General features: G+C 44.5%; 1 protein-coding gene across 1 annotated transcript; it reads left to right on the forward strand.

Moving 5' to 3' along the window:
• The first annotated feature begins 3,628 nt into the window (after nt 1-3,628).
• On the forward strand, nt 3,629-12,180 carry Azgp1 (alpha-2-glycoprotein 1, zinc-binding). Its single transcript, XM_021163671.1, has 4 exons — nt 3,629-3,751; nt 7,192-7,452; nt 9,414-9,689; nt 11,516-12,180. Exons 1-4 carry the CDS (start codon nt 3,691-3,693, stop codon nt 11,839-11,841), a joined length of 924 nt encoding a protein of 307 aa, XP_021019330.1. The 5' UTR covers nt 3,629-3,690; the 3' UTR covers nt 11,842-12,180.
• The last annotated feature ends 6,417 nt before the right edge of the window (nt 12,181-18,597 follow it).

Raw genomic sequence — 18,597 nt, forward strand, 5'->3', positions numbered from 1 at the left:
TCTTTTTTCCAAAGGTTCAAAGCAGGTTTAAAACATAAATTCAAATCATAAATTGAATAAAGAGTTACAGCAAAATAAAAAAATCTACATGTGTTTCCATTTAGATTGGTACCTAATTGAACACTCGTTATCTATCTTCTAACTCTATAAGTTCATTAAAAGCTTAAAGCAATAATTATGATACAACTCAGCAAGGTTTGGTCAAAAGACAAACCATCTGCCTTGTGTCTCATTTTGAAGTTTTGTGTAGATAAATCCAGCCAATATTTTATTTTGTCCTTGCACCTACAATAAATTGCTCCTTCCCAGTTTATGGTCTTTAGTTACCAGATAATGGTTTCACAGCTGACCTATAAGGAATGTTTTCCCTGTTCACAAATTTGTTCCAAGTCTGCTTCCTTATCCTGGTGCAATTAGGTAACACATGAAGGCTTACAGATCTCTAATTGAAGCTTTCATATTATAGAGGACTCAAAATTACTTGTATAAATCTAGGAATTCTATAGAATCATTATTGGGAATTATGAAATCATCAGTTTGTCTACATAGCATTTCTACAAGATAGTACAGCTTTGTTGACCTGCAGAAAATCTTCCCTACAGGGTGTGCTAACACACAGGAATTATTAGGCTATATAATAATTATAGGAAAGGCATAACAATAACAAGAATAAATCCTGAGACGAAATCTCTGAAGGCCCCACAATTCAGAGTTTATCCATTGCAGCCATGCAAGACGATAGGCCATCTCCAGAAAGTCACTTGTTAGTTTTTGCCTCTCCTAGATGACATCTACATACATATACACAGAAATAACTACAGAAAGAATCTACCTCCTATTCCAATTAGACCACCTCAAGGCTGGACAAGGAAGGAGGACGTAGCCGAGTGAGACTTTTGGTTGCATATACTGAGGGTAGCCATAGCAACTGCATCTTGGCTGAGGACCCTTCATTCTGGCGGTGTACTCTTCACTCTGGGAGTGTACTCTATTTTGCCATACTTGCCTTCTAAAAATAACTTGTGAAGGTTGGAGAGATGGCTCAGTGGGTAAAGGTACTTGGGCTGCCACACCTAAAGACCCACCTGGTAGAAGGAAAGAAAGAACCAACTCCTGCAAGCTGTCTTCTGCATCACACACACACACACACACACACACACACACACACACACACACACACACGTACACACATGGATGCACACACGCAGCCCTAATGAAACATATTAATGAAAGGATATTTGTCTTTACTGTCATGCAAGATCAAAAACATTTAGTGTGATCCGGACTCCAAAGAGGATTAGCAAAACTCTCACAAACACAGAACTATAAAGTGTGAGGCTGTGGGCATGAGTCAGTGAGTCCCATCCTAGTTAATAACTCTGAGATTCCCATTCTTTCAACACTGTGTAAACACAGTGCTGTATTTAGTTCATCAAATGCTCTGAGTAAAAAGTTCAAGCCATTCCAAGCTCTGAAAGTCAAATTAGCTTAAACTGAAAAATGTCCACATTGATTCTTTAAATAAAGCAGATTTGAGGACCTGAAAAATGGCATAGGGAGTAAAGGGGCTTGCTACCAAGCCTGGTGACCAAAGTTCAAACTGAAAACCACATGGTTAAAGGGGGAGAACTGAGCCTGTAAGTTGTTCTCTGGCTCTACTTACAAGCACACATGTGCACATAAACACCATACAAATAAATGTAAAAAAAATTTTAAATGCATTTCAGCAGAGTGTGGTAGTATATGCCTTTAATTCCAATAGTAGGGAGGCAGAGAATTTGAGGCCAGTCTGGTCTTCACAGAGAGTACCAGTTTGGTCTACACAGAGAGTTCCAGTCTGGCCAGGGCTACAAAGTTAGACCATATCTCAAAAAAAAAAAAAAAAAAATCAGACCAGCCAAATGGCTCATCAGGTAGAGGCACTTGCTGCAAACCTGAGAACCTGAGTTTGATATGCAGGGCACACATAGTAGAAGGAAAGAACTGACTCCTACAAACTGTCTTCTGATGCAGTGGGATGTATCCAGAAAGAGAGAAAGACAGAGACAGAGACAATTATGATGATAGATTGTATATAGAGATAGATGGATGATAGATACATAGATAGATTCATTCATACATACATAGAGAAATAATAGCTATAAATAGACAGGCAGATATTATAGATAGGAGATAAATACACACACACACACACACGTACATGCATACATTCATACATACAAAGATTAAATATGGTATTAATTACTTATTTCCGTGACAAAACACTTGACAAATGCAACTTGAGGAAAGTTTATTTTGGCTCATAGTTCAAGGACACACTCTATTGTGGTAAGGAAGAACATGAAGCAATCAGCCCCATTGCGCCTGCGGTCAGGAAGCACAGAAAGACAAGCTGGCATTCAGCTCACTTTCTCCTTTCTCATCTAGTCAGAGACCAGAGCCCATAGGATGGTGCCATTCACATCCAGGGTGGGGCTTCGCATCTCAGTTAACCCTGGTCTAGAAAATCCTTTATAGAGATAACAGAGGCCCATCTCCATGATGATTCTAGACACTACCAAACTGACAATCATATTAACCTTAACATCATCAAAGAATGCAATGAATCCTGGTGCTCGATGCAATAAACCTGCTACCAAGAGAAACCCTGAATGAACTCCGTGGTTTGACTGCTCACACAGTGGCAATACGTTACTACATTCCTGATAGTTTTGCTGTAGATGACCCTTTAACTGAAGCCACCAGAGAATGTCTCCTTCTTTTCCTCGGGGGCGGGGGGGTGGGGAGTGGCTCTTCTCTATGTCCCACAGTCTTCCTGTTATCTATGATAAATTGGCTACCTGCTTTCTTCTTGGCAGCTCTTAGTCTGGGTGGTCTTTGCCAACTGGAGCCTCCACCTTCAATGGCTTTCCAGCCTTCATAGCAAAGCTAGTGGGAGAATACACCGTTCAACCACATGAGTTCCAAAATTACTGATCTTCAAAGTCAACTAAGGGGTTGGAATGTAGCTCAGTTGGCAAATCACTTGCCTAGCATGTGTGAAGTCCCAGGTTCCATCCCCAGCACAGCATAAACCGACTACGGCAGCACAGGCCTGCAATCCCAGGTCATGGGAAGTAGAGGGATCATTATTAGCTACCCAGAAAGGTCAGCCTAGGACACATGAGATCCTGTCTCCGTTGGTCTATCAATAAAGTCTACTAAAAGCAAGGGAAGCTGGAGGGTACATTTAGGTTTCCCCTTGATTTCACAAGATGTACTCTACCAGGTCTATGCTTTTGACATGTTCAAAACTTCTCTAGAAGGAAGAATTCATTTCTTATTACATGGTCTTACAACACCCACATCCCCCTGCTGACACCAGGGTAGGAATGTCACAGTATAACACACCTTTCAGACATCTACCACTTACTATACAGAGCTCCACTCCACTGATATACTTTCATCTGAGTGACACATATGATCCTTAGACTGGCTTTCTCTGCTCTCAGTTATCAGCTCCTGTATGTGAACCCTGTGATCAAACCTCTGCCCAACCTGTTTGTGTGGCTCTTTGCATTGCTCTCTGGGGAGGAATTTCTTTAGCCTCTCTCATTGGCTGTGGAATCACCTCCCCCAGGCAGGATGCCAGACCTCAAGGCAAGAGCCTCATTTCCTGTGTAGACTGTTCTCCCGGGCACTACAGTAGCAATGGTGCCTGTCCTGCTGTCCCTGCCTCTCCTTCTGGGTCCTGCAGTCTTTCAGGAGACTGGTGAGTGGGCAAAACCAAGGAAGATTGGGAGAGAAACAAAGGGAAGGCAGAAAACAAAATGTTGGGTCACACGAAAGACCCTTCATGTACCTGGGATTCCCATATGTCCAGTACTAAGGGGTTTGTAAAGTTGCCAATTAACTTAGTTCATGAATCTGAGAACTACTGGTGTGACTCGGCTGAGAGGATGCTTGCTGTGCATGCAGGAAGCCTTCAATTCAGTCCCTAAGCACCACATAAACCAAGTATCTCATGCCTATTATCCCAACACAGGGGAGCTAGAGGCAGCTAGAGGTGCAAAAGTTCAAGGCAAACATATGCTGTCTACTGGATTTTTTTAAATCTTTCTTTATTGTAGGCTTCATGCATGCATAGCAAGCACTGTATCCACTGAACTACACTGCTAGTCCTCAGCTCCACACTCTTTAAGGTCTTACTTAACACAAGTCCAGTGACTTCCCGAATGCTTCTAGAAGGGTGAACTATGGTAACTGGCAACTTTGCAAACCCGTTACTACCATCATTGGGCTGGAGGTCTGTGTAGTAAATGGTAGATGCCTGGAAGGTGTGTTATTCTTACAGTGGAATCAGACAGCGGACTTGACTATGGACCACACAGTTTCCTCTACTCTTCCCCCCCCCCCTTCTTCCCTGGGCTGAACACACTTGTCTGACTCTGGAGGGAAATGGAAGAGATCCCCGGGGAAAATGCAGAGGCAGGTTAGAAAACTCTATGAGGAAACCAGGACTTTCCTCTGTAGTGAGGTAAGGCAGGAGCCTCTAGGAGAGAAGAAGCAGGGATTCTGGGGGAGCCACATGAGTTCCAGGATGGGGAATAAGGCTGTTCACTGCACATAAACTTTTGTTTTGCATGAAGATTCTTAAACCAAGCCAATTTTAAAACATTGGTACATTCTCAGAATGCTGCATAACTATTCATTTATACCTGTTTATAATAAAGCATTGTATTTCGAATGTTAGGTATTTTCTAAAGGGGCTGAGAGAAGACAGTGGTTAAAAGTAGTTACCGCTCGTGAAGAGAACCTGTGTTTAGGTCCCACACCTATGTAAGAGCTTATAATTACCTATAACTCTAGTGCCAGGGGATCTGTCACCCTCTTCTGTCCTCTTTTGCCACTGCACACATATGATACACAGATGCGTGTGTGTGTCTGTGTGTGTGTGTGTATAAAATTTTAAAAATAAATATATATTTAAAATGTTAAGTATATTCTATACCAAAAATCTGCGTTAGTAAGGGACCTCTAAATAAACAGAACTAGTAGGGTAGATGCACAGATGGATGGATGGATGGATGGATGGATGGATGGATGGATGGATGGATGATGGAAAGATATGGACAGATAATGGGTCAATGGGTAGATATATGACAAATACAAAGAGCAATAGATAGTGTCTTAGTTAGAGTTTCTACTGCAGCGACAAAACAAGATGTCCAAAAAGCAAGTCAGGAAGGGAATTTGGCTTACACATCCAGATCATAGTCTATCATTGGAGGAAGTCAGGACAGGAACCCAACAAGGAAGGATCCTAGAGGCAAAAGCTGATGCAGTGGCTATGGAGGGGTGCTGCTTACTGGCTTGCTCAGCCTGATTTCTTATAGAACCCAGAACAATCATCCCGAGGATGGCCCTACCTACAATGGGCTGGGCCCTTCCCCATTGATCCCTAATTGAGAAAAATGCCTCATGTGAAAACATTTCCTCAACTAGTCTCCTTTTTGTTTGTTTGTTTGTTTGTTTTGTTTTTCGAGACAGGGTTTCTTTGTGTAGCCCTGGCTGTCCTGGAACTCACTTTGTAGACCAAACTGGCCTCGAACTCAGAAATCCACCTGCCTCTGCCACCCAAGTGCTGGGATTAAAGGGGTGCACCACCACGCCCAGCGACTCCTTCCTTTTTGGCGGGGCCGTGGATGTGGGGAAAAGAGGGGAGTGAGAGAGAACCCACGTCCTGCCAGAGTTCTGGTGCTCTGGGAGGATGGACAGAGGAGGACTGCTGCACACTTTCTACGTGGTCCTGGATGGATATCTGGCTGTGTGAAGCCACTGACCCCACTCGGTGGGTGGTGGACAAGGGGCAGCCCTAGGCACCAGGTTCCCAGTCTCCAGCATACTACACTGGATACCGCAGAGGAGCTGAGAACAGAATGGGGGAGCCTGGGTGGAAGGGAGGAGAGGGCAGGGGGAGAGGGGACACTGGATGGCTCCCACGCGGGCAAGAGTCCTTAGTCAGGTCTGTGGCTGGAGCACAGGATGGCCTTCGGGCGGGAGGTTAGACGTGCTTGTTAGGAGAAAGCCCATCCCATCGTTCAAGCACAGCAGGCCTTGATGAGCAGAGACAGTCTATGGTTTTAGAGCTTTATTGTAGAAAGGCAGAGAGAAAGACAGAAGGTAAAAAGAGAGAGACCAGCCATGGCCACGTGGAGAGAGGGGGGAAGGGAAAGAGAGGGCTAGAGAGTAAGAAAGGTGAGGGCTTAAAGAGAGTGAGGGGCGGGGGCCAAGCAGCCCCTCTTATAGTGGGCTGGGCTATCAGGTAACTGGGGAGGAGCATACCTGGCTATGGTCAGGTAACTGTGGGGGTGGAGTCTAGCCAGAATGCCAGAAGCTCAGGACATTGTCTGTGTGACTTACAGTCACAGAATTATGGAGCTGGGGGCTCTGTGGTTTTAGGCACCTGATTCTGGGAATGTGGCTCCTTTTTCTGTCCCTTGTAGATTTCTCTATTGGGTCACCGGAGCAAGCCCCATTCAACCATAATAGGCTGCCTATCACAGTCCCATACTTTCTGACTACTCTAGCTTGTGTCAAGTTGACACACAAAATCAGCCAGGATAGATAGATAGATAGATAGATAGATAGATAGATAGATAGATAATAGACAGATAGATGGCTCAGCAGAAATAGTACTTACTACCATACCTGATAACTAAGTTTGATCCCTGGGACCCATGTGACAGAGAAAACCAACTCTCACTAGTTGTCCTCTGACTGCTATACACACAGTGGCACATGCACAAGTCACACACACACACACAAATATAATTTTAAAAAAATAAGATGGAGAATGATGAAGGATGACATCTCAACTTGACCTCTCACCCCTACACCATACACATATGCTCACACCCACAAGAACCATACATACACCACACACACATACACACACACACACACACAATTTTGTATGCAAAGTAGGGGGTACAATGTAGAGACAACACAGAACAATCTCTGACATGTCATCCTGAGAACAGGCAGAGTTCCTTCACATGAGTGAACATCCCATGGTATGCAGCTGGCATCAAGAGCAGGAGAGGAAGAGGCTCCAAGGCCAGCCAGGTCCTTCCTCCTGGGGCTCTGCAGCTCCACAGTGGGCCTCCTGTGCATAAACCCCACCCATCAGAATCTTCTTTCCTTCTGCAGGGTCTTATTCTCTGACCTTTCTCTACACCGGGTTGTCCAGACCCAGCAAAGGTTTTCCGAGGTTTCAAGCCACTGCGTTTCTCAATGACCAGGCCTTCTTCCACTACAACAGCAACAGCGGGAAGGCAGAGCCTGTGGGACCTTGGAGCCATGTGGAAGGAATGGAGGACTGGGAGAAGGAAAGCCAGCTTCAGAGGGCCAGGGAGGAGATCTTCCTTGTGACCCTGAAAGACATCATGGACTATTACAAGGACAGTACAGGTCAGTGATCTCCTATCGCCCAATGAGTGTGTGTGTCTTACCCGATGCAGTCCACGAGTCTGAGTGGAAAGGATTACACACACACACGTACACAATCACATCTACCTCCTCCTCCTTTCCCATGGCTTCCTCCACCCTCACCCCAGACGTCAACTCCTACAGCAGTGATTCTTGACCTATGGGCTGTGACCCCTTTGAGGTTTGCTTATCAGACATCCTGAATAGCAGATATTTACATAACAAGTCATAATAGCAGCAAATTTACAGTTATGACGAAGTAGCAATAAAATAATTTGTGGTTGGGGGTTACAGTACCATGAGGAACTGTATTAAAGGGTCTCACTTATTAGGAAGGTTATGAGCCACTACAGGGAAGTGGTATCAGAGTCCCTGTCCTACCCAGGCACCACTCACTGACCATTCATCTCCATGCCCTGACCCACTTGAAAAGGAATCAGATTCAACACCTCCCAGGTGGAGATCAATAGAGAAGCACTCCCAGCATGCTCCTCTGGACTCTGAGTATGCATGCATGGGTACACATGTGTGCATACACAACCCTGTGCTTACACAATACACATGCGCACCACAATTAATTAATAATAAAAAAAATCAACAGTAACTTGTGATTGCTGAGCAATTCCTCTGTGCCAGGCTCAGGTGTGAGCACATTTAATAGTCAAAATAACATCTTCAAAGATTATTACTCTTCTCATTTCAGGGATTTTTTTTTTTAGTATTTCACTTAAACTTAACTAAATTTCATAGTTCATTTAACAATACAAGTGTGTGGGCCGGGCGGTGGTGGCGCACGCCTTTGATCCTTTGGGAGGCAGAGGCAGGCGGATTTCTGAGTTCGAGGCCAGCCTGGTCTACAAAGTGAGTTCCAGGACAGCCAGGGCTATACAGAGAAACCCTGTCTGGAAAAAACAAAAACAAAAAACAAAAAAACAATAGAGGTGTGTGAACCAGGGAGAGATATGAAATTTAAATCCAGACAGCTTAAGAGATTTTAGAGCCAGTGCCACCAACATCACTCAGGACGGAGTAAACATCCAATGTTGTAATCAGACTGACCTGTGGTAGGTTGGTTACCTTGTGCACGTGTCATTATTCTTGGGTAAGGGGGGTGAAGATCTTTAAAGATTGGGAATAAACACCAAACAGGCTTGGAGGATGGTGGCTTATCAGTAATTCCAGCATCCAGAAAACTTAGACAAGATTGCTGTGAGTTTGTGGTTACATACTGAGATCCAGGACAGCCTGGGCTATAAAGTATGATCCTGTCTCAAACATAAACAAAGAAATAAATAAATAAAATACTAACTACTGAAAGGAGAGAAATGACCCAGTTATGTATAGAGCAATGATTTGAATGCAATATAGACCTGGAAAATAGGAATTCTAATAATCTATAAGAAACCACAAATAACTCCTATTTAACTTAGAAATAGAATCCAGTGTGTGTTTAATTCTGAAGAATTCACCATCCACTAAAACACATAAGTTCATTAGGTAAGATGATGTAAAAATTACTTGAAATCTGAGAGCTTACCTACATTGCAAGAGGTCCTGGGTTCAGTTCCCAGCACTGCATAAAACTGGGTACTGTGTCACATACCCATAATCTTAGCACTAGAGAGATGAAAAGGGTCAGAAGTTCGAAGTCATCATTCGTACCTAGGATCTGAGGCTATTGCATGAGACCCTGTTAGACAGAAAAATACTTGGAATCTATCCACAACTTATGAAATTCTCCAACTGTAAAGAATGTGTTTCCTCTCAGAGTGGCCTGAAACGCCCAGCCAACTAGTTACCTCCTCTGCTGTGTGCCTGGCTAGCAACCTGTTTGCCAAGATAAAGAATTGTTTAAATGCCCCAAGCATAAAGAAATTGAAAGTTGCTCAGCTGGAGTTGGCATCCATCTGACTGACTTTCCTGTGGGATCCGGGAGGCTTCAGGGTCTCACACCTTTCAGGGAATGTTTGGTTGTGAGATCACAAATAACAGAAGTAGTGGAGCAGTCTGGAGGTATGCCTACGACGGAGAGGATTTCATCGAATTCAACAAAGAAATCCCAGCTTGGATCCCCTTAGACCCAGCAGCTGCAAACACCAAGCTAAAGTGGGAAGCAGAAAAGGTCTACGTGCAGCGAGCCAAGGCATACCTAGAGGAGGAGTGTCCTGAAATGCTGAAGAGGTACCTGAACTACAGTCGATCTCACCTGGACCGAATAGGTACACACTGCTTTTATGAACTACTCCAAGTACTAAACTGAAAACCAAGGTCATCTCAGTGTAGGGGACAATGGCAGGTTGCCCCATCAACCCCTATTAGTCCCTTCATCCTCCAGGTTTCATATACTAGGAGTCTTTCCTTTTAAACGCATGATGTAGGAGCCAAAAGGAACATTCATCAAAATTTTAGGTCAGAAAAGCCAGGAGGATAGCTCAATGGTAGAGCACCTCCCTAGAATCCCCCAGTGAGGGGCTGGGGGCGTGGCTCAGTGGTAGAGTCACTGCCTAGAATCCCCCAGGGAGGAGCTGGGGGCGTGGCTCAGTGGTAGAGCTCCTGCCTAGACTCCCCCAGTGAGGAATTTGGGGTGTGGCTCAGTGGTAGAGCCCCTGCCTAGAATCCCCCAGGGAGGGGCTGGGGGCGTGGCTCAGCGGTAGACACTGTCTGGCATGTACAGGAGTCTGGATTCGATCCTCAGCACTTAAAAAAAAAGTCAGAAACAAAACTGTCTCAATGTCAAGGTTCCCTAAGTAACCTCCGCTTTGCATCACGTGCCACAATCCAAGCACTCAGAAAGCTGACGCTCGAGGATTGTGATGAGTTCAAGCCCAGCCTCCATGACAAGGACAGGCCAGCTAGACCCTGTCTCAGAAATCAGGTGGGAGGGACAAAAAAAAAAAATAAATAAAAAAAGAATAAACTGGGATTCAGCTTCAGCAAGCCCTCAATTTCCATAGTTCAGATTCCAAATTTCACTGTAGTTCCTCAATACAGTGAGGCCTCTTGCAGACAGAACAAGACGCTAGGCTGATGTTCTGGTAGTAGGGAGCAGTGGGGTGAGCTGCAAAGCACTCTCAAGACCCTCAAACTCTGGGCATGATAGTGCATGCCAGTAATCCCAGCACTCAGGGCAGGGATATCACAAATTCAAGGCCATTCTGGGCTATGTAGTCTCTGTTTTGTTATCTATGTGTATGTATGATGTTTGTATATTTGTATGTATGCATACATTTTGTCTGTATCCTGTCTTTTATGTTTTGTTACCTATGTGTATGTATGATGTATGTATATATGTAGGTAGGTAGGTAGGTATTCTGTCTCTATGTTTTGTTATCTGTGTGTATGTATGATGTATGTATATGTGTATATCCTATTTCTATCTTGTTATCTATGTGTATTTATGATATACACATGTATGTATGATGTATGTATGTATATGTGTATCCTGTCTCTATGTTTTGTTATCTGTGTAGATGTATGATGCGTGTGTATGTATATATCCTGTCTCTGTTTTGTTATCTGCGTGTATGCATGATGTGTGTGTGTGTGTGTGTATGTATGTATGGGGGTATATATGTATGATGGAGCATGTGTGGAGATCAGAAGACAACCTCAGCTATTGGTACTAACCTTCCACCTTGTTTAAGACACCAGGTTAGCCCACCAGCCAGCTTCCAGATATTTCCCTGTCTCTGAGCTCTGGGAATAGAGACATACACGATTGCATTGAACTTTTACCTTTGTTCTAGAGATTCACACTTGGATCATCATGTTTATGCAGCAAGCCCTTTACCCACTGAGCTAGCTCCCCAATCCCCTGTCTCAATCAGTTGCCATCAGAAGTCAATACACCATAACAAAAGGCAGGGAGTGAGAGAGTAGCTCTGGACATATCATATAACCCAACAGGGAAAGCCCTTCCTGAACTTCACAAAGGTCTCTTAGAGAAGTCAGACTGGATGGGCATCCAGGGGGTGAGGAATGAAAGAGGCATGGCAGGAAAAAGCCCACCTTAAGCTCTCTCTGTGCACGGTTTCTCCCTCCACAGATTCTCCCACTGTGACAATCACCAGCCGTGTGATCCCAGGAGGAAACAGAAGATTCAAATGTCTGGCCTATGGCTTCTACCCACAAAGAATTAGTCTGCACTGGAACAAGGCCAACAAGAAGCTAGCATTTGAACCAGAAAGAGGTGTTTTTCCCAATGGAAATGGCACTTATCTCTCCTGGGCAGAGGTGGAAGTCCCCCCACGGGACATAGGCCCCTTCTTCTGCCTCATAGATCACAGGGGGCTTTCCCAATCTCTCTCGGTGCAGTGGGATAAGACAAGAAAAGTAAAGGATGAAAACAATGTCGTAGCTCAGCCTCAGTAAGTTACCCTCTCTGCCTGACATGAGAGAGGTGAACTTCAGAAGTCAATGTCATCAACAAGGTCTTCCATGGGCCACGGTACAACAGCCAGCAAGAATCCAAGGAAGAGGCATGGGCACAGGAGACTTGAATGCCACAGACTGAGTTCACTCTCAACGTCAGATCAATCGCCTTGCCTTGTAAACCTCCTCCTTGATTAATCTGTCAACCCTCACAATTGCCCTCAGCTCAGAAAGGAAGGCATTTTAAACTCTGAGATGCTAGAGAAGTGTGAGTTGATTTTATCATGTATTCTGCCCCCACATACTTGATTCATGTGAACATCTTCATATTCACTCAAAGATGTTGTCCTAGTTTCATTTCTGGCTCTGTGAGAAAATTTCCCAAACAAAAGCAACTTCAAGAGAGAAGAAATTTATTTATCAGAATTATCTTTCCAGGAGTCCATTGTATGACTCTAGTCCTGGGAAGATGAGAACAAACATCTACTCACTTCAGCTAGGGAAACAACAGCAGATCAAAGGATGGATACCACCAAAGTCCAGATCAGTGAACTGTAATTCTTGTGGGGTTTTCTTATGTCCCTTTTGGGCTCAAATCACTGCAGGATGTGTCTATGCCCACTGCAGCCCAAATAGATGACACAGAGACCTGGTATTTTTATTAGCAAGCTACAGGCACTAAGTTAGTCAGGTTCTGAGCTATTTGAACCCCTGAGGCTGCCTGTTTCCCAGCTACATGGTCCTTTACTTTCAATCTGAGTTTTTTCCTGGTCCAATCTGGTCCACATGTGTCCTCACGAAGACTCCCATAGTGACTTGTTCATAGCATCTTCTCATGGCCTCTCCATATCTTCTTATACTCATGGTCCTGTCTCCTCTGGGACCCCCTGAGGAAATCCCACCCTATCTTTTCCACTCATTTTTTTGGGGGGGAAGGGTTTATTCAGCTTACACTTCCACATTTCTGGTCATTACCAAGGAAGTCAGGACTGGAACTCAAGCAGGTCAGGAAGCAGGAACTGATGCAGAAGCCATGGAGGGATGTGCCTTACTGGCTTGCTTCCCCTGGCTTGCTCAGCCTGCTCTCTTATAGAACCCAAGACTGCCAGCCTAGAGATGGTCCCACTCACAAGGGGCCTTTCCCCCTTGATCACTAATTGAGAAAATGCCCCACAGCTGGATCTTATGGAGGCATTTCTCTGTGATAACTCCAGCCTGTGTCAAGTTGATACAAAACTAGCCAGTACAATTAACTAGCCAGTACAATTGACGGAAAATAATTTTTACATAACACTGAGACCAGAGATGTTTGGACATGCCATCCTCAGGACTGCAACCAGATATCTGGACATAGAAATCAGGATCTGAATACACAGTACACAAAAGCATCCTCCACCAGTTTTATTGGCATTATTTACATAAATATGGGTAAGGGGTTACATACAGGAGCAGAAATGACTCAAAGACAGTTTTATTACTGAAGTCCATCACAGCAGCATGAGTGACAGCTCATGAAAGCTGGAAACCTGGAGCCCACTACATAACCTACAGGTAGCTCAGTAGTCTGGACAATGTCCATTTTAGTCATCTCAGCTAGTCTGAGCCTGTCCTGCCAGCAAGGTTGGTCTATGCTTCTTCCAGGAAGTTCAGCTAGCCTGAGACTGTCTCTAGGCAGTCTTTATTGCTCATATTTGCTTGGAAAGGGTGGGGTCTAGTGACTCTGATCAGTTTCAGTGACTTCCTGAAGCTAGTGAGTTGTTTGCTTCCTGAGATTAATGAGATCCCCTGCATAATGGAATACTTCACATATCCATAGACCAGTGGTTCCTAACCTATGGGCAGCAACTCCTTTAGGGGTCAAATGGTTTTCACATGGTTTCATATCAGATATCCTGCATGTCAGATATTTACATTATGATTCACAACAGTACCAAAATTAGTGAAGAAGCAACAAAATAATTTATGATGGGGTCATTACAGCATGAGAAACTATGCTGTAGAGGTCATAGCATTAAGTGGTTGAGAACCACTGCCTTAGAACACCCTGTTGCTTCACCTCCTTTTAAACATTCTATGTCTTAACAAGCTTCCCTCCAAGACAGAAGCTTGTAATGTTGAAAGAAATCACTAAACAGTTGCAGTCCATCACTGTGGGAGACGCCAATTCAGGAACTTGAAGTGACTCATCAAATCCTCATCAAGGACAAAGAGAAAAATGAATGCATGCATGCCTACAAGTGTTCAGTCCCCTCTCTACATTTATACAGTTCAGGATCTCCTGCCTAGGGGATAGCGCCACCCACAGTGGGCAGGTCTTCTCACCTCAATTAACATCATCGAGATAATCTACCACAGATATGTTCATAGGCCAATCGAATCTGGACAATTCCTCATTGCGACTCCTCCTAGGGGACTCTAGGTTGTGTCAAATTGGCAATTAAAACTAATCACCAGGGGGCTGGCGAGATGGCTCAGTGGGTAAGAGCACTAACTGCTCTTCCAGAGGTCCTGAGTTCAAATCCCAGCAACCACATGGTGGCTCACAACAGTCTGAAATGGGATCTGATGCTCTCTTCCAGAGTGTCTGAAGACAGCTATAGTGTCCTCATATAAATAAAAGTAAATCTTTAAAAAAACAAAAACAGCTAATCATCAAGGCTGTGGAGGTGGCTTAGAAGTAAAGGTGCTTGCTGTCAAGCCTTATGATCTTCTTTCAATCCCCAGGACCCATATGGCAGAAGGAGAGAATCAACTCCTGTAACCTGCACATGCATTTACCCTCTCCCCCTACCCCTTCCCCTCCCCCTCCCCCTCCCCCTCTGTCTCTCCCTCTGTCTCTCCCTCTGTCTCTCTCTCTCTGTCTCTCTCTCTGTCTCTCTCTCTCCCCCATTCTTCCATCTCTCTGTCTCTCTGTGCTATCTCTCAATTTTATCTCATTAAACTTTTTAAAGAACCTTTTTGGATTTCTTCACTTTTATTTTTATTTTTTGTGTATAATTATTTCACCTGCATCTTTGTCTGGGCACCATCATGCATCCCTGATGCTCCCAAAGGTCAAAAGAAGGTATCAGATCTCATGGAATTGGAGTTATGGATAGTTGTAAATCACTATGTGGATGCTGGGGACTGAACTCAGGTCCTCTTCAAGATCAACAAGTGCCCATAACCACTGAGCCATCTCTCCAGTTCACTCAAAAAAACAAAACAAAAAATAAAACACAACAACAACAACAATATTTTCAAAACCTTGAGCATCTTTACCTTGGGGTATGACATGACTTGGATCACTCAGTCCCTTGAAAATGAATCAAGTTACTACAGCTGGTAGCCACAAATATGGCCATAGCCCTGATGACTATGGCATTGAAGAAATCTGTCCATTTGTATGAGTTCAAGGCCAGACTGGTCTATATAGTGACTCCAGGTGAGCCAAGGTTACACAGTAAGACCTTGTCTCAAAAAAAGAAAAAGGAAAAAGAAAAAAGAAAAGAAAAAAAAAAGAAAGAGAAAAAGGAAAAAGAAAATTTAAGAAAATAGAAAAGAGCCAGGCAGTGGCGGCGCACGCCTTTAATCTCAGCACGTGGGAGGCAGAGGCAGGCAGATTTCTGAGTTCGAGGCCAACCTGGTCTACAAAGTGAGTTCCAGGACAGCCAGGACTATATGAGAAACCCTGTCTCGAAAAAACAAAAAACAAAACAAACAAACAAAAAGAAAGAAAAAAGAAAAGAAATCTGCATGAACAAACATTTGTACTTTGTACTTCAGTTTCCTTAGCAATCTTTTATCCTATAAGGCACCAATTTCCACTTTCAGTTTTCTACACACCATTACAGCCTTAGGACACACATTGAAGTGGCCTGTTCTCTTCAGAGTATACCCAGGCATTTCCAGAATCAGAAAACAGGTTTTGATTTCTCTGAACTCCTGCCCAAGTCCATTTAAGCCTATTTTTTTCAATTGAGTCACCGACTGCCATCCTTGAATAAACAAAGTTCAAAGGCAGAGAGAGTTCCAGGATAGCCAGGGCTATACAGAAAAACCCTGTCCTGAAAAACCAAAGAAAAGAAAGAAAATAAGGTTAAGGACATGGATTGTCATCCTGGGCTGCTAGAGTACCTGTCTCATATGCTCATATGTGATTTCATCCAAGGACCACACAAAACTCGGTATGCTAGTGCACACCTGTAATAATAAGCTGAAGGGTTCAGAAGTTCAAGGGCACTCTTGGTTACATATCAAGTGTGAGAACCACATGGGCTACATGAGACATGAGAGGCAAGTGAAGGAAAGAGACAGAGACAGAGACAGAGACAGAGACAGAGACAGAGACAGAGACAGCGTAAGCAAGCTGGAACTGAAATATGGCATCCGTCCATTTTGACAGATGAGATGTGAGGTGTGAGGGATCCTGGCAGGTGAGCAGGGACAAATATCTTAGAGGAAGAGAGAGAAACAGAGCCACTCAGAAGCCCAGATCAAACTTCCTGGAGGAGTCAGGTTTCACAGGAGGTATGAAGTATTAAGGCAGCTCAAGAGTCAAAATGCTGTTCCTAACCAGCTGGAGACAAGATAGTCTGGGGACAACACAAGTCTGGCAAGGGATATGATGCCAGGTGGGGGGGAGGGGCAGTAGGGCACAGGTTGGGAACACTTGGAAGACAAAAGTGTCCCAAGAACCAGATGTGTCACCTCCTGCTCTACTGTGCTAAGTACTACAAGCAAGATAGGCATGCTCGTGCAAAACTGTAGTCTTGGGACACACTACTCAAGACTTGGGGAATGGAGGCAAAGAGACTGGAGAGTTTACAGGCAGCCAAAGGAAAAAGTAACGCCCACAAATTCTTCTCTGGACAAAGACAACTTCAAGCACAACTGGAGAGGGCCTCCTTCAGTGATGTGTGTGTGTGTGTGTGTGTGTGTGTGTGTGTGTGTGTGTGTGTGTGTTTTATGTACATAGGGGATTTGCTTGCATATATATCTGTGCAAAACCTACATGCATGGCAAAGATTCCCTGAAACTAGAGTTGCAGATGACTGTTAGCTGCCGTGTGGGTGCTAGGAATCAAACTTGGATCCCTTGAAAGAGAAACCAGCGCTTTCAGTAGCTAAGCCATCACTTCAGCCCAGTGGTGTAACCTCTCCCCCTCAGCCTGAAAGCTGGCTGATCAGGTTTGACTGTTAGCAGGAAGAGAGCATGGGGTGGGATGGAGCCTGCCACCCTATCGTTCTGCCACTCCTACTGCTACTGCCTGCCGCCTAGCTGTTCCGGAGCCAACATGTGCTCACCTGAAACTGGACTCCAAGGATGATTTGGCGGGAATGGGCCCCTCCCCCTTCTTCATAACCCGGTGTCTCCGAATAGTAAAATTGAACCTTGATCAAACTGATGTCTTGGTTCCATTCTTTCTCGTGCCACCTAGTTCCCTCTACTCTTCCAGATTCCAAGATGCCTCTCAGGCTAGAACCCAGACATGTGGGCCGCTGGCCGGCCTCAACGCAGTGGTTCTCAGGCTGTGGGTCAAGATCCCTTTGAGGGCCAATGGCCCTTCCACAGGGGTCATACATCAGATATCCTGCATTCCAAATGTTTACTTTATGCTTTACAACAGTAGCAGAATTACAGTTATGCAATAGCAACAAAATAATTCTGTGGTTGGGGATCACCACAACATGAGGACCTGTATTTTTTAAAGAGTCAAAAGCATTAGGAAAGTTGAGGACGCTGGTTCAGCCCTATCCCCCTTTGGTAATTTATGTTGGTTGGTTGGTTGGTTGGTTGGTTGGTTGGTTGGTTAGCTGGTTTTTCAAAACAGGGTTTCTCTGTGTAACCCTGTGTGTCTTAGAACTAGCTCTGTAAACCAGGCTGACCTCGAACTCACAGACATCCACCTGCCTCTGCCTCCAGAGTGCTGGACTTACAAGAGAGTACCACCACCATGCAGCTCCCCCTTCAGTAATCCTTAACACCCTTAATATGGCCTCTCTAGAGTCTAGAACAGTGGTCAAGATGTAGTGTACAAGAGAAGAATCTGTTTTCAATGTTTAAAAAAGGAGGGGGAAAAAGCTGTCAAAAAGAGAAAGGGACCCAGTGGTCCAAACTGGAGAGCTGTAGCTACTTCTCCCACATTTCCTGGGGTGGTTAATACTGGTTGTCGATTTGACTGACAGGATCTAAAAATCACTTAAGAGACTTTGAACTTGTCTGTGAAAGACTACCCAGACTGTGTAAATTGTGATGGATAGACCCACCCTAAATGTGGGCAACGCTACTTTATGTCCCAGACTGAACTAAAAGACAAAGCAAGCAGAGCACCAGCATTCCTCCCTCCCCTCTCCCAACCCACCTTCTCCTTCTCTACTGCCCCTTCCCTTCCCTCCCCCATCTGCTTCTTGATTGCGGATGCAAGAGGACCAGCTGCTTCAAGCTCCTACTGCCATGTCTTCCTATCACGATAAACTGTACCTTCCAAACTGAACCCAAATAAACCCTTCTTTCCATCAGTTGGTTTTTGCCAGGAATTTTTCACAACAACAACTAGAACAGTAACTGATACATCCCCATTGGGAGACAAGTCCTTGTACCCCAACATGTTCCCAAAAGCAAATAATGGATACCTCAGGCAGCCTCATCAAACACCTCTTCAAGCCCCAAACATGTTTTGGGAAAGATAGTTTCTTAGAAGTTAAATTGCTCTGGATGGTCCATCCTCTCATCTTAGCTCCAAACTTTGTCTCTGTAACTCCTTCCATGGGTATT

The sequence above is a fragment of the Mus caroli genome, chromosome 5 (assembly GCF_900094665.2).
Source record: "Mus caroli chromosome 5, CAROLI_EIJ_v1.1, whole genome shotgun sequence".
Taxonomy (NCBI): domain Eukaryota; kingdom Metazoa; phylum Chordata; class Mammalia; order Rodentia; family Muridae; genus Mus; species Mus caroli.